Source organism: Chaetodon auriga, chromosome 16, assembly GCF_051107435.1.
Source record: "Chaetodon auriga isolate fChaAug3 chromosome 16, fChaAug3.hap1, whole genome shotgun sequence".
NCBI lineage: Eukaryota > Metazoa > Chordata > Actinopteri > Chaetodontiformes > Chaetodontidae > Chaetodon > Chaetodon auriga.
The window spans coordinates 16,689,876-16,711,299 of NC_135089.1; the positions used below are offsets into that span (position 1 = coordinate 16,689,876).

A 21,424-nucleotide genomic window follows, 5' to 3' on the forward strand; every position below is an offset into this window, starting at 1 on the left:
GGGCACGCACACTGGGGGCTCGGCCCTACGCAATGGAAAGGGGGCGCGCCCGACTTAAAGCAGCGCGGTGTCCCGTGTTGATGTGTCGCAGATTTTAAAAAGTGAGGCACGCAGGCGGCCGGAGTTTTGGTGAGAGGGAAGTGCGGAGGCTCAGCGCTCAAAACAAGTGTTCACAGCGGGAGCAGGCGGCTGCGGAGACCCTCCGAGGACACCCCCCCCCTCCTCCTCCTCTCCTCTCCTCTTCTCTTCTACTGTTTTTATTTCGGCTCTCTGACAACAGCAGCACACATCCAGTTTGTGCGCTGTTCGGAGCGTGTGGAGCGGTGCGCGGCGATGGAGCTGTCATCCATAGGAGACCAAGTGTTTGCAGTTGAGTCGATAACAAAGAAGAGAGTGAGGAAGGTAAGAAGGACGATCGGTGTTTAATTAAACTTCGATAACTTGTTTTCTGTTCTCACGGAGCGGCATGTTCAGCGCAGCATCGTCTCACCGTTCTCATGCGCAACAAAACTAGGTTACGCAGTTTCCCAACTATTTACGCAGAACAGATCCTCGGAATAATCTATGCTTTGGATGAACTGCGCCAAAGTTTGACAGTGTTTCACGGCCCGAGTCACATCCTGTAACCTCTCTGCGCTGTGCAGCCGCTGCGATGCTGCAGCACGAACGTGTTTTGAAGGAGCCTACGCAGCTGTAGTAAAATGTAGAAGGGGGTGTGTATCCTGAAAGCGGGTATACGGCCAGAGTGCTACGACGGAGCTGCGAACGCCAGCGCGGAGCAGCGGTGTCTATGTGAAACTGCTGCGTAATGTCACCGACTGCTGCGTAACGGTGACCCACTGATTCACAGTGGAGGAGATGTGGACTCGCACTTGCAGATCATCCCCACGGTAGACAATTTAACGGCACGTCCATGACGCGTACACACTGTATTCCGTAAAGGTAAATAAACGACAGGTGCCCGCGCCATCGCCTTCATCTCATTACAGCAGGTTATTATGTAGTTTAGTCTGATAAAGTGAAATGGTGAAACCATGTGTGCGACTGGTGTCCTCATAAACAAACTGTTTTTTCCCCCACATCAGGTGAGTAATACAGTTATTTTTCTCTCGGGGATGACTGTGATAATTGTTCCAGGCTCGCTGGTTGAGCGTTGCGCAACACCACGTTGTTTACATGTTCCGTGGCCCCACCTATCTGTGCCGAGGAGCCCGTGCACTGCCGAAGCCGACTCGCGTAGCCATGTGCGGTCACGTCACCGCGATTCGAGAGAAAAGCTGCTGTTTGGAGGCCACCCAGCCCCGCTGTCATTGACGTCATTCCCTCAGAAAAACACCATTTGAAAGGGAGAAAGATGTCCGTGACCCTCCCTCCCTCCCTTTAAAGTGACAGTCGTCCTTTTCTCTCACACAGCAGCCTGTTAGTGCATCACACCGGGCTAGATTTGAAATGCAGGTTGTAAAAACGTGTCTGTGCTGTATCTCCTCTGACCCCCCGCCCTCCCCTGTCTCTCCTCAGGGTAATGTGGAGTATCTACTGAAATGGCAGGGATGGCCCCCAAAGTGAGTAAGCCTTGAGTCATCATCCCAGTGACCTCATCCCTTCAATATGCACTCAGTGGCCTTTTCAGAACGTGTTTATTGATACCTGAGCACTATCTGCTGTGAGGGTAGATAGATTTATTTGTATGTGTGTGTGTGTGTTGGCAGGTACAGTACTTGGGAACCAGAGGACAATATTTTGGACCCGCGCCTGGTCCTGGCCTACGAAGAGAAGTGAGTAATCATGGAAAAGCTTTTGTTATGCTTGCAGAGCACTTTTGGTTTTCTTTTTGTTCCCTCGCTCATGGTCTGTTTCTCTTTGTCACTTTGTCTCTGCCCTCTTCCGCCCCTCTGTTTTTTACCTCTCTCTCTCAGTCAGGAGAAGATCAGAGCTCTGGCCTATCGCAGGAAAGGTCTCAGACCCAGGAGGCTCGTCCTACGGGTAGCGATCCTTGTCTTTCCTTTTGTCTCAAACGTCTTTGTTTTTACAAATTTACTGTGATGCAATTTTAGTATCGTGCTTATGCAAATCTGAGGGACTCATGAAAGATTAAAACAAGAAAAGCTGAAATGAAAGCAGCAGAGGTCAAGATATCCTGACTTTAATTTGCCGGTGTGGGTCAAGCTTATTTCCCCATGATGCAATTCTATAGCATCTTTCATCAGAGCCCACCTGCCTGATTATTCCCAACCTCTTTTAAACACCAAGTCTCTTTAAAAAAAAGTTAAGTTTGGAGAAAACGTGACATCATCAGGGTTGTTTTCCTAAACTTTCCTAAAGCTCCCTCCAGATCCACAGAAGATGTTATACAACTTTTTTCACTGGTGGAGTAGCACTCGCCATAGCAGAAGCAGACAGACATGTTTTGGCACTAATGATAGCCTCCATAGAGCAGACAGCAGTGCAGCTGAGAGACCTGTTGTGTTTTGGAGCGAGGGGTGCGGTAAAAAGAACACTCTTGCTCTCACTATGTTACTATCATTTTCACATCTGCTCTTCTTCTCCACTTACACCCTCTCAGAGACAGTTTGATGAAAGCAGTCCTGTGAAATTGCTAACTGAAGCACAGGCAGCCAAACCGTGATTCAGGAGTGGAATTTATCTTAAAGTATTGGGATGGTGATATTCTTTACTTTTTGTTATTGTCAGCAAATGTCGTGAAAAGACCAAGAACAACAATGTGTTAATCCGACCATCCTACTTTGTCGCCGTAGCTCAAAGCAAACCGGTTCCTGAAGACTTAACTCCTAAAAATAGGTCATCACACATATATATATACATATATATTTATTTATTTTTTGAGTTAAATAGTTTCCTCAAACAGCTGGTCACTGAAGGTTTGGCAAATGTTACTCAAACAGGAGTAGATGGTGAACTTTGAGGAACTATTTTTAGTGGTAGATTAATCCACATTTGGTGATCTAGTGTGTATTTCACAGTAGCAAATGTTAGCATGCTAACAGGCCTGCCAAACATTGTGTTAGCATTATCATTGTTAGCATTTTAGCATTTAGCATAGTTGCCAACCGTTCTCCCTGAGCTGCTGATTTTGGACAACAATGGAGCTCTTTGGCAAAGAGGATGAGGCTATGACAGGCTCTAGAAATTCAGTCAGTACTTGTTCGTAGGATCCATTAATTGCTGGTTTTGTTTTATTTGGGGGATTTGCTGCCAGTAAGAAAAATATGCTCTTTGTTTGGAAAGAACTCAAACTCAGATGATAGAAATGCACCTGCAAACATAGTGTAGCTGTTTTCTCAAAATGAGCACAGTTGACCCTTCACCTTTGCTCTGCTCCAGAACATATTTGCCATGGACCTCCGCAGCGCCCACAAGGAGAAGCCCCCCCCCCGCCTGCGTCTCTCCCTCACCCGCGCCATGAGCACAGATGTGGACCAGGGTGAACGGCGCGGCATGCACCGTCGCCCAGCCTGGAGGAAGAGCAAGCAGAGGGCCTCCAAACGGAGGCCTGAGGGACCTTTGCTGAAAACTCTCCGTCCACCGAGGAAGAAGGAGGAGCCCATGGAGGAGGACTGGGACGGCACCAGCGAAGAAGAGAAGCAGGAGTCTGAAAGCGCCACCGAGGAGAGATGTGACGACAGTTTATATGGTTGGTTTGTCAAGTTAATCACCTAGAAATTCAGTAGCTTGGTGCTTGACCTTTGACCTCTAAAGATGAAGAATGTTTCTCTTCTTCTCCCTTTAAGGTCAGTCGGAGTGCAGCTCTCCACCCCTGCTGGAGCGACAGGACTTGGTGGACGTGAACTTGACAGCAGAAGGCACAGAAACATGGACTGATGAAGGAGGTGGAGGGACATCTGAAGCAAGACAGAATGAGACATTTGCATGTGACCAATCAAAGGACAGCGCCTTGGCGCCTGAGGCTGGACCAGGAGATGCGGTTACAGTGGGCGGCGGGTCAGAGTGGGACAGATTGAGTGAGACGGGCGTGGAGTCAGTGTCGGAGTGCACCGCATTAGAGCGCAACAACACCACCTCAGTGATAGTGAGAGTTCAGGGGAGCAGCGAGACGGCAGGTGACGCCGCTGCCGTCTGCTCCGCTGCTGAGGGGAAGGAGGAGGAAGTGAGAGGCGACAATCAGAGCGTTACCACGGTGACACCAGGCCAGCAGACTGCTCCTGCTGCAGCTGAGCATCCCGGGAAGGTGATTGTGACAAACGTGACTATCAACTCTCTGACAGTGACTTTTAAAGAAGCCACGGTGGCTGAAGGCTTCTTTAAGGGCTATTGAACAACGACTTAGAGAGATGGAGGGAGATCCAAATAACCATAATTAGACTTGCCACTCATTTTGTTCATGTAAATAGTCGTGTAAGTAAGATAATTCCACATGTTTACAAAGCTACACTCATTTCCTACTGAGTTCAGTGAAGAGATTATTGCCTTTAAAGAAAAAAAATGAGTGGTAATTTTATCATTGTGGCTCATTTATTAGGTGTGATAGGAAGCCCGAGGCCCCCAACATAATGTGCTCGAATCATCCATTGCAATCCAGGGGACTAAATGGATCTCAGTGGCAGGTTTCAGTCGCGGGGCCGCTGGGTTCACTGAGAGCGAGAGACAGATGGTGAGACAGCAGTCAGAAATGTTCAAGTCCACATTACTACTTCCATGCAGTTACCTTCTTCAGCCGTCCTCAGTGCTTTCCAGCCAGACGTCGGTCTCACACTCAGATCTGTTCTCGGGGGCCTGTTTCGGTCGCTCCTCTTTCTTACGAAATAATGTTTTGTAAAGATATCGCTCTTTTTCTTCAGTATTCTCACAGAGCTTACCGCATGCCCTGTCAGTCTGTGCCACACATGCACAAAGCCCTGTCCTGTGGTTTGTTGAAGAGGTTTATTTCTGTCACAAAAGAAATAAAACAAAGAGAGAGAGAGAGAATTAATGCCTGCCACTTAGATGCAGTTCTGCATTTCAAGGAGGATGGATGCACAAAAAGAAGTACACAGTTGTGTTTGCTGTCTGTCTGTCCTTTTACTTTTCAAGTATGAAATGCTACCTGGTTCTATTTTTGTATTTCCAATTGATAGTCCACTCTTGTCACTAGCCTTTGTGCATTTCAAAAGAGGCGATCTCAGTGTACACTGCCGCTGTTACGCTGTTTGAGGTAATGTGCAAATGGAAGCAAATGTACATTAGGTCAGACTGTAGTGAGCTATTATTTATTGCATGTCACATGTAACGGATTAACTTATGTCACTTAATGTGTCGGAATCTGTCTTTTCTCTGACAAAGTTGAACTGTCAAACATGTCTTCTCTCTAATTTTTATTTTGATTGTATTTCCAATAAATATGTGCAAAAAGAGCTGCCTCCTGGAGCGTATGTATCATGTGAGATCACTGCAAGTAGTTCTGTACATGAAATGGATGTAGATGGAGATGGAGGAACAATAACACAGAGACTCCACATCACAGCACATCTTCAAGACACTGCTTCCAACAGACCTTCAGATCGCGTTGAAGACAGTCCTGATATCATTTAAGAAATAGGTTTTTGTTCAATACACGAGTGTTTTTAGATACTCTGATTTTGTTTTGCAGTCAACAGCGCCCCCCCCATCCCAAATCCCACAGTCAACACACAGCAGCTCAGTTTTATTCAATTTTATTCATTTAATCGTGGCGTACCACAACAAAAGCAGTGAGAGTATCTTCAAAGTCTAGTTTCATGCATGTGAGCAGTGAAAATGTGCAAATGTCTGCTGTCTGTAAGCATCAGAAACTTGGTGACTTGAAACTGAACATTCAAAGATGATCAGTCAACAAAGAGGAGAAAAGTAATCTAGATACTTTTTCCAAAAATCTCTCTTCAAACCTGCTATGACTGTGTGAGATCTGCGTCCTAAGGCCTTTGAAAGCCTAATGATCACCTCCAACAACGCTCTCCTTTCTGAGGTACAACTCATTTGTACAAAACGTTGGTAAAATATCTGAACAACCATCCATCATCACTGCCTTCAGGTTGAACAACGGAACTGCCACGAGTCACCACTAGAGGGCACGTTGCTCTCAGGAAAGACGTATTACGGTAAGTGACGCCACCGAGTGCAAGTTAATAGTGTGTGAATCATGGCCTCAGTATGTTTGAGGTGTGCAGCAGTGGAAGTTGGGGGCGGAGTGTGTTTGTGTGGTGCAGACAGTCACAAGAAACATTACTGAGAGGACATGAAGCTGTTGGTGCTTCTTCTTCAGCCACAAACACACGTCTGTAAAGTTAAAAAAGCAGTGAGTGTTTTTTTTTTTTTTAGTGATAAAACCCAGCTGTGATCTCAAGCTTCTGGATGAGACCTTGATGTGGCCCTAGAAAAATATTGTAAGTAAATATCTTGAATTATGGATGCACGCACTTTTTTTCCCCCCAAATCAAAGGTTTTACTCAGCAGTTATTCTTGTAGCCCTGATTTATTGTCTGTGTCTACATCATAGCAAGACACACGTCCACCAATCCAAACGTCCATGGCAGGTCACACTGATTGTTGCCTTCTGCATGGCTTTGTGGTAGTTTTGCCTCCCAAATCTATCCATATTTGCAGCGATCTGATTGGTCAGTGGTCACCCTCTTTCAGATCAGATCCTCTGAGGTGCATCACAATGGCAACTAACGCAGCAGCTCACCTCCACCTCTGCTCCAGAGCAGGTTAACTTCCACTCATGTGGTGATACAGGTACAAGGTGTGTTTTTGAAAAGGGAGACGTATGATACATCCTACAGCTCTTTCTGATCAAATACCCAACCTTATTTCTAACAAACAGTCACATGTGGGACACATCACTGTTGGTAATTTTCATTTTATTATAAAAAAAAAAAAACAGTATTTGAGTCCACAGTTTGTGTTTCCTTTGTACAGTAAAAAATATTAAATTAAACTCCCAAAGTTCTTAGCAGAAAGATAAAGAGGATCGAGCTTGGGGGGGAACAACCTCCCCCAGAGTCGGGGGAGGGGTTTTTAAAGTCCAAGGGAAGCAGCAAAGGGGATGAGGCCAAAAGAGACGGAGACTGACTGCTCATATCTCCTCCTTTCTCCTCATTTCTGTGCAACACAGTTCATTTGGATCAAAATCCTCTGTTTACTCCAAACAGTAGAATCCTAAAAACACTAAAAGGAGCCCACCCCACCCATTTTTTTCACATCCCAGCCCATGTACTCAAAATGTTACAGGCACACAGGTATGCACCCCCCCTCCCCTAGCCTCCACTGCTCCATATTAAGTGTCTTTAAAGGAAGGAGTGCACACACATTCGAGGGAGAGGGCTTGCATGTTTGCGAGGGAAGAGTCCCTTCCAGCATGACCGATGTCCAATACAGAAGCTGGCCGGGACGTCACATGTCCGTTCAACATGTCAAACTCACAGCAGACCCTCAACCACTGCAATTAAACACTGACATTTAATTATTCCCATGTGGACAGACCCAACTAAAGATATCTAAAGTGAAATGAAATGTCCACTAACCCCGTCTTAACAGTCAATAACAAAAATATATTTCTATACGAATTGTAGCAGTGTCAGGATACACAACACGGCCAACCAAATCCCCCGCAAAAAGAAAACAATAAATAAAGCAAACCCAAACATATAAAAATGAAGATATGCATCATGTTTGCATTTACATTAATAATAATCCACATCACTCTACAAAACAGAAATAGACAGACTGAATGATGGGAAATGAAACCGATAAAAAAGATCTTTGCATTAAATCCTCTCCTCTTTAATTCTTGACCACTTTTAAAATCTTAAAAACATTTCTTAAAAAAGGCAATTACTCCTATTTACCCCCCAAACCCCGAAAATATCACCGTTCTTGTATTCAGCAAGACGCGGAGGTGAGGGGGGGTGCTAAAGAAACCATCCCCCTCTTTGTCCACGATTGGCAAAAAAATATATTAACAGCAATAACTTACAATTCATTTATTCTAATTTATTTAACGACTGTTTGATTTATTGTTCATCTCCCATAGGAAGTTCAGTTCAATGCATCTTTATTGAAAACATTTTAAATAACATTTAATAATAGTATAAAAAAGAAAGGCTAAGTAATAACAATAACACTGTCCTGGGTGAGTGCAGTTTGTGCGAAGAATCAGAGCGTTTCAGCTCAACTTGACACGTTAAGTAGAATTCCTACATGATGTCTAAAGGGTTGTGATTCATATTCTGGCCCAGTGGGTCCTGTCCGCTGCCCCCCGGCCCGTGGAGACCAGCCATGCCGCTCAGCTGAGATAGCATGGCGCTCTGGTCCGACCCAAACTGCTCCACAGTGTTCTGTTGCTGCGTCGTTGGCTGTTGCTGCTGCTGTGGAGGGACCACCATACCTGGGTGGTGCTGGTTCAGGTGGCTTGGGTGCGGGGAACCTGTCTGCATCTGGGGGGAAATGTGATGTGGAGAGGGCTGGGGCTGCATGCGTGGGGACGGGCTGGAGTGTGGCGGCTGGGACTGGGGTCTGGGTGAAGGCTGTGGGGATCGCACCTGGTTAGCCAGGGACGTGGGCAGCGCCTGGCCCTGCAGGTGTGGGGACTGAGCCATCTGCTGTGGCTGCTGCGGGCTCATGGGATTGCTGTGCTGGGCTGGTGACCCCCCAGGGCCTAGATGCTGCTGCTGCTGCTGGAGCAGCCTCTGGTGGAGGGCCTGTTGGAGCAGAGCCTGAGAAGATGGTGGTGGGGGGCCACTCTGAGTGGGCTGAGGGCCCTGAGGTGGTTGCTGAGGACCTCCTACACTTCCTCCACCTGCATCACCCCCTGGTAGGCCAGCCATGGCATTCTGCTGCTGCATCTGGAGATGGTGCTGGTGCTGAAGCCTCTGCTGGAGTGCAGCTGTGGCCTGCTGCTGAGCCACCAACCCTGGGTAACCTTGCCCCTGCTGGACTGGGGGACCACCAGGGTGCTGAGGGCCAAGTGGTGGTCCTCCAGATGGGCCCTGTCCCACTGAAGGAGGCTGCATCCCAGGCTGCCCCATGTAGCCCTGTCCCTGTGGTGGCTGAGGCTGCTGGAACTGACCATGATTTACTCCCATTTGCTGCTGCTGTTGTTGTTGTTGTTGTTGTTGCTGCTGCTGTTGCTGTTGTTGTTGTTGTTGTTGCTGTTGTTGCTGCTGCTGCTGCTGCTGGAGATGCCGTCTCATGAGCAGCTCTCTAAACTGGGGACTGTTGAGATTTCCCATCTGTGGCCCCTGGCCCTGCATGCCTCTTCCTCCCCCTTGCTGCTGCTGCTGCTGCTGTTGCTGCTGCTGGAGAGCTGCCACTTGCTGCTGTTGTAAACCGCTAAGCATTGGCCTCTGTTGCTGTTGTTGTAGCTGCTGCTGCTGCTGCTGTAGCTGCTGCTGCTGCTGCTGCTGGACTTGTTGTAGCTGGGCCATAGCGGCCATGTTGACATTCGTGCCTCCCTGACCCCCCATGTGCATACCTGGCTGGCCTGGACCTGCAGCATTCATGTTCACCTGTGGGCCTCCTGCCATGACATTCCCAACAGGAACCCCCGTGGGTCCAGGACCTCCAGGGACACCACCAGGTCCAGGTGGACCCCCTTGCACCCCCTTGTATTTTGAAGCCCTCTGTTTGATAAAGGCAGCCATGAGCTGTGGGTTGGACCGCAGGATGTTGAGGACTTGCTGTTGCTGGAGTGGTGAGCTGGGCGAGCGGAGAGTCCGTAACAGCTCCTGGAGGGCTGCTTGGGGGATGTTCCCACCAGCAGCACCAATCCCTGGGACACCAGCAGCCCCCGGGACTGCTCCCCCTGGGACCCCACCACCTTGCTGCTGCTGCTGTTGTTGCGCCATGTTCATCAAGGCAGCATGGCCCTGAGCTTGTTGGTGCTGCTGCTGCGGCTGTTGTTGTTGCATTTGCTGCTGCTGCTGCTGCTGTTGTTGTTGTTGTTGTTGTTGTTGTTGAGTTGCCATCATGACTGGATGGCCCATTTGGTTCATCATAGCTTGCCTCTGTTGAGGTGGCATCCCCTGGCCAGTCCATTGCTGTTGCTGCTGTTGAGGGTTTTGAAGTGGAGCACCCATCCTCTGCTGCTGAAGCTGCACCTGAGGGGGGAGCTGGCCCTGGGGCAGGTTACCCTGCGGAGGGGGTTGCTGCATGGGCCCACCAGTGCCAACCATCATCCCTGGTGGAGCACCTTGTGGTTGATCCATGTGGGCACGAGCAGCTGCCACTGCTGCTTGGGTCTGTGGTGGCATGCTCTGGGGTCCAACCATCCCTACTGCCCCTGGGTGTCCCATGCCCATTTGCTGACCTTGACCCTGTTGATGGTGAGCATGAGGAGGCATCAAGCCTGCAGCTGCCTGGGCTGCTTGTCTCTGTAGAGCCATCTTCCTCTGAGCATCGGCTACCTGTTGGATCTTCATGGCAATTTCTACTGCTGCCGGTGGAGGGCCAGATGGGGGCTGTTGTTGCTGCTGTGGAAGGGGCGGCTGACCCTGGGGCTGACTGGAAGGTTGCTGGCCCCCAACACTTCCAGCCATGGCAGCACCACCAGGCTGCTGCTGGGGAGGTGTTGCAGAGCCGAGGACTGGTTTGCCCTGGGACTGATGGATTGGGGAAGAGCCTGGGGGTCTGCTGGCATATGGAGGCAAATTGTTGGGGTGCTGCTGGAGCTGCTGAGGGTTGGTCTCTGCTCCACTTTGCTGCTGCTGGACCTGAGGAAGCATCTGCTGCTGATGTTGGGGAGAGTTCATTATCCCCCCAGCCCCACCTCCTCCACTTGCCATCTGCTGGAACTGGTGGTGAAGGTGCTGAGGAGGTATGCCACTTTGTGCGGGTATGCCACCTGGCTGCTGTTGCTGCTGGACTCCAGGTCCAGGGCCCATTCCCTGCTGTGGGACTGGAGGCATGGCCTGAGTCGGGGTCTGGGGTGTTGGGGGTTGGGTGCCACCAGAAGTTGGGGTACTGGGCGCTGTGGTACCATTGTTCCCTGGTGATGGCAGTCCTACAACAGGTCCTCCTGGTGGCCCTCCAGCTGGCTGCCCCACCCTCTGCATGCTGGCCATCCTCCTCCTTAACATCTGGGCCTGTTGGAGCCTGTGCTGCAGCTGCTGCTGCCGGAGCTTTTGCTTGATGTTCAGACAGAACGGGACGGGACATTTGTTCTCCTGGCAGTGTTTTGCATGGTAGCAGCACAAGGCAATGAGCTGCTTGCAGATGGGACAGCCACCATTCGTCTTTCGCTTGCAGCTTTTTGTGTGCTGAACAACACGCTTCATCTTCTGACAGGATGGCAGGGAGCAGTTGGCGTTGCGGCACTGACACGCGTGGACCAGTGACTGGATGCAGCGCTGGATGCTGAGACGACGAGAGTCTCCCGGGCTCTGGGTAGCTGCTGCTGCCTGGTTGTTGCTGTCGTCGTCCAGTCCAAGCCCAAGCTTATCCATCTTGTGCTCATGACCTTTAATATTGTAGCAGGTGATGCACAAGTCATAGTCCTGGAGAAATAAAGGAAAAAAGAAGGACGGGGAGAATAAACATGAATCTTAATGTTGGATTAATTAACATGTCAAAACTTTCCTGTGAAAGTAAAATGTTACAGATCAGTTTTTATGCACATTGTACATTTACAAAATTTTGTGCAGTTCTATCTGAAAATGTGTGGCGCCCTGGTTTTTGATAAGTCCGGGTCATCCTGTTCCATACTTCATCTCCTCATCCATTCCCTACAGCAACATGCTCACACCAACACAGCCTTTTATCAATGTGCTGCCACTGTGCAGCTGCCGCACCTAAAGAAACAGACGTGATTCTTTCCTTTTTCACTCGTCTTGCCGAGATTTTTCCAAACTTTTATCTGGGAATGCCATGAATGAACACTCCAGTAGAATGAGCCATTGTTTGGGCTCACAGGTGCCAAAGAGTAGAAAATGGTTGCCCACCATCACAGATGTCATGGCTCTCACCGTGGACTCCAATGAACACAACTGGCTGTGGTTGGAAGACAGTGAGCGATCATGTCTTTCTTCTCCACTAGCAGCTGAAGTCAAAGCACTGGTGTGAAACCTGGGGCTGCTACAGACTCCAAGTGTATGAAAGGTTGCACATGGCTTCCTACACCCTCCCCCAGGCCAACGGCCACAGTGGAGTTAGCAGCGACAATGACTGCAGTAAAATAGAAGCTGCTGTTCCAAATTGGAGGGGAGAAAAAAAAGCACATCTCTTAAACTACCAGGCTTCTGTTGTCTGCTTTCAACTTAAACTTCTGACAAGTAAAACTTCTTATTTATTCACCTGCCACTGCAGTGAAAGAGAAAACCATTTGATCTGTGCTCCTATGTATTACTTACACTTTTTCCAACATAGGATTCCCATAGTTATGATACTAGTAAGAATTTTGCAAACAAATGATTAAAAAAGAAACAAAAAGAAAACTCGTGTCTGGCCAGTTGGGAAGATCAAAACAGACAGGCCAACCGTACAACAGAGCTGTTCCAGTGCCGTTTACATTTCAAATAACACTGCATGTCAGTGCTAAGGTCCTTCAGTTATTAACTCTTAAAATATAATATAAAATCTAATATAAGCTAGCATACTACTGTTGACATATTAAAACTGGCAGTTAAAATCTCACTTCCGGATCCTGCTGATCAGACAAGTGTCGACTGCAGCTCCCCACACATTTTCTCATCCAGACTTGTTTCACCTTTTACTTTTGTTTTTTAGTGAGGAAAATTGAGAGGATATGTATTAAATTTAGCTAGCTCATTGTGGGCACACTGACCTGATGACATAAAACACATTACCATATTCAAAACATTGTAATGTGTTGTGTAATGCAAGAGCTGTAATTTGATCTCTGATAAAATTTAAATGGAAAAAAAGGCAAATCCAGATTCTCACCTCACAGACAGTGCAGTGGAAGCGCGTCTCCACATGGTGTTTACACTCATTGCAGGTGTAGACGAAGCGGTCCTGGCTCTGGTTGTGCAGCTCCACCAACATACACATGGAGCTCCACTTGGACCTCCTGAGAGAGCTGAACTCCAGGTGCTTGTCCCTGGCCAGAGTCAGGAAGGCATCGCGGCCGTCCATCAGGTCACAGGCCATCATGGGGTCCAGGTCAGTGATGGGGGGCAGCGAGTTGGCGGTGGGGCCAGCAATGAGGCGGATGACAAAGAAGACCTGGGAATTTGAGTGGAGAAGATGAGCTGTAAGTTGTTCATTCGGGCCCTGATTATACAGACAGTGCAGCATCTTTGCCCTCTTTGTCAACAGATGCTTCAGTAATCACATTATCTTTTTCCTGTAGATACCCTCAGTCTCACTTTACAGTTTATCCATGCATAACTGCCTTTTGTTCACTGTGGTGATTCTCAAACTAAACCACTAAAACTGCATCACAGGCCTTTTGTGGCAGTGCGAGTTAGATTAAGGCCCTTCACAGTGTCATATTTAAATCATAATCATGTTGAAATGTTAACAAAGATAAATATCCTTCATATAATTTTGTCGGAGCACTTACAAACAATGAACGCCCACAGTGTGTTATGTGTGAGGACAGTGTTTCAACAACAGCAGAGTCAGTTAGCTGCTTTTTTTCTCCTGAGACATTTCAGTGCAGAACAGTATGTCATTGTTCTCTTGTAGTTTGTTAATTAGCGAACTCAGCAGTCACTTACAGAAAGTGTGAGCTCAAAACTGTAAAACAGGGTTGGTGATATGTGAGATCTATTGTCCAGATAAAAGTATAGATGATAGCTGCTGTGACCAATTATTTATCTAACTGTAAGCAAAGCTCAGCTGCTGCCATAGTGTCAGCTGTGTCTACTCTGCAATGAAACATTTCAAAACAGCTGCAACAGATGTGCAGCAGCAACTAAATTACAGAATTTTAATGATGTGCAGTCAGAGTGTGGAGTCAACGTGATGACCCTGTTGACATAAGTCACTGCAATGTTCTTATAATCAGGTCATACAATCCAATGAAGGGGTAAGCAGCTATTGCTATAATCTAATTAGACTCACATACCTCCTTATGTTTCTCCATGGTGGCGTAGAGCTTCTGGGAAAGGTCATTGGAAACATTGGGCATCCCCGGTTTCTTCTTGTTGGCTCGGCTCAAGCTGCTCTTGTTCTTGCTTGTCTTTTTATTGTTCTTCTTTTTGGCATTCTTGCTGTCTCCTTTTGTGGCCTGTGGATGTTGTAATGTCAGTGTCAATGAACTGAAACATAAAGTAAAAACTGAAAGCGATGATTACATGTGGACTCTTCATTCTACTCACATCTGTGCTCTCATTGGAGGTACTGTTCTCCTCCCTCTTCCTCTCCTCCTCCTCCTGCTCCAGCTCTTTGATGCTCTCCTCCAGTACGTTGGGCCAGAAGTCACCCTCAAAGTACGGCAGCTCCTTGGCGCTGGTCAGCCGGTCCTCTGTTGCCTGCTTGAAGATGTCCTGAGAGACAAAGAGGGGAAAAAGAGACGCGTTTAAGTGCTAGTAATGCTGGTAATGTTCTTGTGGGCTTTTCCACTATTATATATATAGCAAACAACTAAACATACTTTAAAGGCTCATTCTTGACCTTGGACAACAGCACTTAAGAAAAGCATCTGGTACAATATCTCAACAGAAAAAAAAAGTCTCACTTTATAATCATGGACAATGCGCTCAGAAACAGCCTTGTCCAGCATCTTCTTGTACCACTCCTGCAGGCGTTTTGGCTTGGGGATCTTCTGGTCCGCTGGGTGGCAATGGAAGATGTAATCATCCCCTTCACTGGGTGGACACGCCCAGATATGACCTGTCGTAAACCTGATGTGGAGAGAGATGTAGCTGTATTCATTATAAAAGACGACAATTTGTTTCCTCTTATTCCATCTGCTTGCTCATTTTCATGCAGCTGCAGTAACAGCGCCTGGAACACAAAGCTTAATGAATACACTTTACACTGCATGATGGGCTCATATTTAAATGCCTGCGTAGCTATAATGCAGCAATAACCTGATTTCAGCTGCTCAGCTTGAGGTTGAGGTGCTTGAGAAGGTCTAAATGTTCCTCTTACCCCTGCCTCTTGACATACTCCAGGTAGCCAAGCAGGATCTCGTGGTAGACAGCAGTCCTGAGGTGTCTAGGTCTGAAGAAGTGCACGCTGTCCAGGTAAGAGATGTACACTCTTCTCTGGTTGGGAGGCGGGCAGTCCGAGCCGTACTCTTGAACGTGCATGCCGAAAAAACACACATCTGCTCCGTCGATGTCCTCAAATGCAAACAGGGCTTTCATCCTGTACGGGAAGGACTCGGACATCTCGCCGCTGTCCACAAACCTGGAGGAGGGGGAGCACAGCCAGAGTCAGGAAAACCGCTACATAATCCAAGAAATGTCATCAGCCAAGTGATCCCGCTGTGACTTAACTGCAATCTTTCACCTCCTGACCTCCTGACAGGCCTACATCACAACATGAGGAGGCGTGTGTGTATATGGACTACAACTCGCTAGCAGTGCTTTTAATATGATGTGAGTTATAATTAGCTGGTTCAGAGTGAGAAAATGACCACCTCTTGATGGAGCTGCAGTGTTGAACACTGAAGGGAGCGGACAGAATATGAGATGCAACGTGGCATGTTGGAGAAAACAACCATTGTATTTTTTTTTCCCAAATGATTACTGACTGCATCTGTATTTTCTCTATTTTCAAGACAACCACATGTTTTACTGTATAGCTGCAGCAACGGGCGGCTTCAAATTCATTAGTGGGCTGTTAAATCTGTTTCCTCTGAAATAAAACTTGTCGCTAATCTGCACTTATGCTCCACCAGAGTACTCACACCTCAGCCAACGAACTCTCCATCTAGACTTGTCTGGTACCTACACTACTGTGCACCATGGCCAACCTGCTGTTGCCTAGCAACAACAACCTTGGGCATTTGTTGTTACACTGGTGTGGAGGAGCTGCCACTTGTGCACGGTTTCCTTCAGGAAACTGGTCCTGGAGAGGTGCTGCCCCTCACAGCCCTGATCACTTCCATTGATGAATCGAACTGCTCAGCACGAACTGTAAACCAACTTCAACCCAGTGCAGGCTCCGCTGACTTTAACATGTGTCCAGCTAGGGGTGGCCAACTGGACAAATATATCTGCTAATATATCTGCTATCCAGTATGTCCTTTTGGCCAATTCCTATCATTTTATTTTGCTAATTTAATGGCTTGCCTCTGAAAAACGAATGAAAGCTGCTGTTCAGGAACAGACTCCTGCTCAGCGAGCCCAGTCGCACAAAGAGGCCAGCAACAGCAAACAGCATGTAGAGCCACGATAATTTAACATCTAACTCTGTGAATTAAGGGTTTATTTTGACCAAACCAGAGCTGGTGACGGAACGGCAGATAGACTAACCAAGATGGCTTTCAGTCAGTTTTATTCTGTTTCTGTACAGTCTGAGTGTGAAAGTGTGTTTCATGATTAGTTAACTGGGCAATTAAAGCTCGTCTTATTCCATTCAGTGCTTCCCCCTCACCACACACCCAAAACCTGAAGCAGCAGGGAGATTCGACCTCCTACCTGGACTTCATGCCCGGCTTGACCTCAACCACCTTGTCTGAGACATGGACCACACGGATGGTGACCTCGCCAGATTCAGGGTGGTTCTGCCGCTTGAGGAAGTCGTTTATTCGTGACTCCAAATAGCTCCCCAGCTTGGTCTGAGGAAGCCCTGCAACAGACAGGAAGAGGGATGAAGAACGGGAGGTGGAATACACCCTTTGCCTCAACCTTTCAGACTGATGAGACACAACCTGTGTAAGCATGGGGCCTCTAAAACAGAGCTCCACACAACAGCAGCTAAAGTGCATTTTGGGAAATACGATTTGCTTTCTTACCGCGACTTAAACGAGATTTATACCACACAAGTCTGTACAGTAGATATTAAGCTACGACCAAGACTGGAAACAAGAGGAAACAGCGAGTCTGGCTGTGTCCAAAGGTAATGAAATCTGCTTACCAGCATCTCTAAAGCTTATTAATTAAGCACTAATTAACATATTGTATCTTGTTTGTTCAAGCTGTACAAAAACTGAAGTGCGAAAACAGCATTTTGTGGTTTAAGGCGGTTATGTGTCAGACTTTTCTTGGCCGGGACCAGACATTTCTCTGCTGGTTTCCTGGCAAACTCAGGGATGACAAGACTTGACTTTAAACTACTGCAAGTAAATATTATTTAATGACTTATTTACTGTACAAACATGAGAGTGGTATCAGTCTTGTCATGTTACTCAAGAAAGAAGTGTTATATCCCACAATTGTGAACACTTCCTTTAATATATTATGCATCACCTGTATCCTGATGACTGATTTTGATCCTTAAAAATCCTTTTAAGTATTAAGTATTCAGTTACTCATACAGCTCTTTTTGTTTGTTTGGACACTTGGTGGTGGTGATATAACTTCAGAAACTTGCGCTCTGTCCTTCTCTTTGCTTTCGTATGCGAACCTTTTGTCCATCTCACCATCTGCGCATCTCTCTTCATGATTTGGCAAATTTGCCTTCTTTGTTTTCTCTTTTCTCTGACTTCCTCTGTTTGTAAAACTCCACATTAACGAATTTACAGTGAGTACAGAGTGACAACAGACTGACATTAAAACAGTCCAGCTGCTGAACTCCAGGCTAGAAGATGTGATCCAGGCAGCCATGAATCAACTCAAAAGATTATTTCTAACTTGACAAACTTAGTTAAAACAGACCCTACAATGTAAAAGTAATAGATCCATAACTCATTGTTAACATGGTTTGAGTTTTCATTAGTGTTGGTATCATGGCTCAAAGAGAATGAAGGGAAGGGGGCAGGCACAGACACAAGACACAGACATGAAGCGAGCCGGAAGCTCAGCAGTACTGCACTTACTTTTGGCTGCATATTTGTTCTCTTTCCGCGTCTTATTGGCCTTTTTGAGGCAGTTGTCACATACAAAGCTGTGGTTTGGGAGGAAGTAAATAGTAAATGGTTAAATTTGCAGGTTACCACCAACTCTGTCACAATTAACACCAATGACAGTAATTAAGTGGCTTTAATGAAGCAGATGACTTAGCCTTTCGTGTCGGTCTTCCTTTACTTAAACAACTATAATGACTGAAATTGCTGATGTCTTTTAATTACAAACAGACCACACATGAAGGAGACTCCCACTCTACGCTGGAGCTGCAGGACTTTATTTACATGTGCATCCATCGCTGCCACACCGAGAGGCATTTTCATTGTCCAAACTGCACCTCAAACTGTGGGAACTGTGTGTGATTTTTAACAGTTTGCATTGAAATGTGTGTTCAGACTTAATAGTTCTACTTTTCAAGCATTACATTTATGTTTTGGATGATTCTGAGGCTTGTCAAGCAATACGCAAGGCCAAATGTATTTTCCAGATCGAGTCATGTAACAGAATGTACAGAGCGTGTGTGTGTGTGTGTGTGTGCGTGTGTGTGCGTGCGTGTGTGCGTGTGTCATAGCTGACTCACCCGGAGGGCCATATGGTTTCATTATGCAGGACACAAATCTGGTGCATTTTACGACCGCAGTCAATACATTCCACAAGCCTGAGCAGAGAGAATGAGAAGACAAAGACAGACGCAGAATCCAAAGTTAATAGGCAACATGTCACACATGATGTAAATACCCTGTTTGTTCCTCTGCACAAGCTACAAAAGATGCTAAGTGAGCAATCACAGTAAAGAAGTACAAGACGATGACAAAAAGGTATACTATGCAGGATTTTCCTATATAAAAAAAAACCCATTAATTGACTGTTACAAAATGAATTCCTCTCAGTCATCACTTGTGAGCCACTAGAAGTGTGCGGCAGTGTGTTTATCTGCTGAGACGCTGCCCTCTGACTGTGTTTTCTTATTGTCTTCTTCTTTTGCTGTGCTTGGGATGTTTCTGAGCAGCAAACTTTGGGCAGTGGATGTGTAGCTCCCAGGCAATAAAAGCACAAAAGTGCCAGACAGTAAGCAGCACATATCCAAGAGTAAGCTACGAAAATGGGAATACAGCGAGGCGAAACACCGAGCAGACAAAACAAGGTCCAAAACAAGAGTGAATCTTGGTTTGGCTTTCACTGAAGGAGAGGATGGGGATGAAGAGTGACGCAGAGTTGGCCTGTTTCCTGTTGGACAGGTAGGTCCCGGCCGTTAGCTTAGTTAGCTTGCTTAAGTATCTACTTTTCCACTCCAACAAATGCAATGTTCCAACAACAGCAGCTTGCAGTTTGTACAAGCAGTGAGCTTCTGGAGGTGCTGAGGTGAGACGAAGGGCCAAGTTTGAATGTTGTGCTTGTACTTACAGTAACAGACTACTCCTGCATAGTATACTTTTTATCAAAGAATCTAAAATCATGATGCAATTCAACCTAAATACACAAAGTCACAGCATCTTGCAGCTTCACAGAGATGGTGCAAAATGATCTATAAAAGAAAGTTGAGGAGTTAAGAAGAGGACATACAATTCAGGGTCGAGCGTGTCGTTCTTCTTTCGTTGGAACTGGTCTTTGTTGATGGACCTGTGGGAAATATCAGAAAACAAACTGCTGTAACAGACGCAACAAGGTAATCCCCCAAAGAGTGCAGGCCGTGTGCAGAGTCCTCCATCTTCAATTCACAACAAGTGTAGAGGAATTCAAAATGTGCCAACGAGCTACATATGTCATCACTGCATGTTGTTGGACTGTACTGTTGTCAGAGTTAAGAGTAGGGGCTTTTGATATAACAACATGGTTACTATAAGATGGTAAAATGAGCCAACACGACAAAGATAAAGAAATGAGGATTGTATGTTTAAATACACTTTAACCAAACTGCAATCCAGACTAAAGCTGAAGTCCAGACACAGTTTCAAGCAATTCCAAAGTTAAAGCTATTCATGATACTTGAGAAACTCTAAGTTACAGATGGGATCACTGTGTGGTGATGGTACTCACGTCTGAGGCTGGGAGGGGTCGTCCCCCAGGGAAACACTCTCTCCTTGGATTTCGTTGAAACACTTCTCACAGAAGTGGTACCTGTCAGCAAGAAGCCCATATTTTGGTGAACTACACGTTCGCCACCATCAGCACAGCCAATCACAGAGAGGGCACGAAGAAGCAGCCGCCAATCAGGGCAGGGCAGGACAGGCCAGGGGGCGGACACACAGGAGGAGGCAGAGGGCAAGGTAGGTCGTCGCCAGGAGGAAGCAGCCAATCGTGATGCAGGGTTTTTGTGTGGGCGGGTGTTTTGATTTTGCGCGTAAATTTTGTTGTGGATGATTGGTCACACCAAAACAGGCCAATGCAGACATCACAAGCGTTAAAAAAGGAGGGAGAGAAGGGGAGAAGGGAAGGGAGATGGGGGAGGGGAGGGGAGGTCAAAATGAATATTAAAAAAGCGTGAAATAAATCGTTACAGGTCAGACGAGGACAATGGAGGGGACAGAGAGGGAGAGGGGGGACATGGGGGAGGGAGGGACGGACAAGATGTGAACAACAACCAACAGAGGACAGAGAGCCAAGGCAAAGCAAAGATTAGCGTCACACGTCCAGTGGTAAACAACAACAACATTACAGCAACATGAGAGACCACTAGGAGCTGTGGAGGAGGAAGGGAGTGAGGATACGAGTCTCCAAACATGAAAGGGTGGATGAGAAAAATAAATAAAGCAACAGAGACCCATCATCCTTTCACATCATTTATAAAGTGGGAACCTTCTTCTGCTGGTGAGGATGGATATTTCCCCACTCCCCTCTATTTGAGCAAGCAAATATCAGAGAATGCAAGCCGTCAAGCGTTGTGCATGTAAATTTACTCAGTGGGAAATAATGGTGTAACAAATAAAGAATAAGTGCCGGGGAAGACAGGAGCCCACTTTATGAATGACAACATAATGAAAATTAAAATGGTGAACTATGAAAATGGAGATGGTGCCAGGGTAACCAGTTGAAGCCAAATTAAAACTCATCTGTGATTGCACTGATCGATTAGATTTCCTACAGCATACCACCAATGTGCAAAATACAAGACACGGACAAGCTGATCTCAATGGCTGCTACAATGTATTCTAACACTTCATGAATGCCATTCGTGTGTGTGATCTCTGTGTGCTCGTGTTCCAATGTGCAGACAGCCCTTACCTGTTCTGGTAGCTAAAATAAGCAGCGTCACGTTGGATGGTGCATAATTGTTTTCCATAGCAGCATAGAGTTTGGGGGGAAAACTCAAACTGCAAAAGAGACGGGAAAAAAGTTGTTTGCAGACTCGCTGACCACAAACTGAACACATGACACCGGTTATTCGTACAGTCCTCACACACGCATAGTGCTATGATGCACAAAGACTAAACTCTTGGCTGGGAAATACTCTTAATCACTTTCTGGAGGAGAGTTAGACGAGATCGATAGCACTCTCATAACTGTCTGTTAAA

General features: G+C 46.7%; 2 protein-coding genes across 3 annotated transcripts in view; one reads left to right on the plus strand and one right to left on the minus strand.

Moving 5' to 3' along the window:
- On the plus strand, window positions 1-5,367 carry cbx7a (chromobox homolog 7a). The gene is made up of 6 exons (XM_076752706.1): window positions 1-402; window positions 1,519-1,562; window positions 1,710-1,775; window positions 1,917-1,983; window positions 3,343-3,652; window positions 3,750-5,367. Exons 1-6 carry the CDS (start codon window positions 334-336, stop codon window positions 4,292-4,294), a joined length of 1,101 nt encoding a protein of 366 aa, XP_076608821.1. The 5' UTR covers window positions 1-333; the 3' UTR covers window positions 4,295-5,367.
- A 1,470-nt stretch (window positions 5,368-6,837) lies between these two features.
- The window catches only part of ep300b (EP300 lysine acetyltransferase b), a 33,431-nt gene continuing 18,844 nt past the window's right edge, over window positions 6,838-21,424 (minus strand). Inside the window, exons 19-30 of one of the 2 annotated variants that reach the window (XM_076753598.1) lie at window positions 21,135-21,223; window positions 19,950-20,030; window positions 19,476-19,532; window positions 18,493-18,570; window positions 17,885-17,952; window positions 16,545-16,695; window positions 15,049-15,309; window positions 14,633-14,798; window positions 14,274-14,441; window positions 14,021-14,182; window positions 12,892-13,173; window positions 6,838-11,486 (exon numbers count right to left, since the gene is read on the minus strand). In XM_076753598.1, the coding sequence (XP_076609713.1) occupies window positions 8,190-11,486; window positions 12,892-13,173; window positions 14,021-14,182; window positions 14,274-14,441; window positions 14,633-14,798; window positions 15,049-15,309; window positions 16,545-16,695; window positions 17,885-17,952; window positions 18,493-18,570; window positions 19,476-19,532; window positions 19,950-20,030; window positions 21,135-21,223 (4,860 nt within the window). In that variant the 3' untranslated portion in view covers window positions 6,838-8,189. Of the gene's footprint in view, window positions 11,487-12,891; window positions 13,174-14,020; window positions 14,183-14,273; window positions 14,442-14,632; window positions 14,799-15,048; window positions 15,310-16,544; window positions 16,696-17,884; window positions 17,953-18,492; window positions 18,571-19,475; window positions 19,533-19,949; window positions 20,061-21,134; window positions 21,224-21,424 lie in introns of both variants that reach the window. The other variant, XM_076753597.1, reaches the window with a different exon arrangement.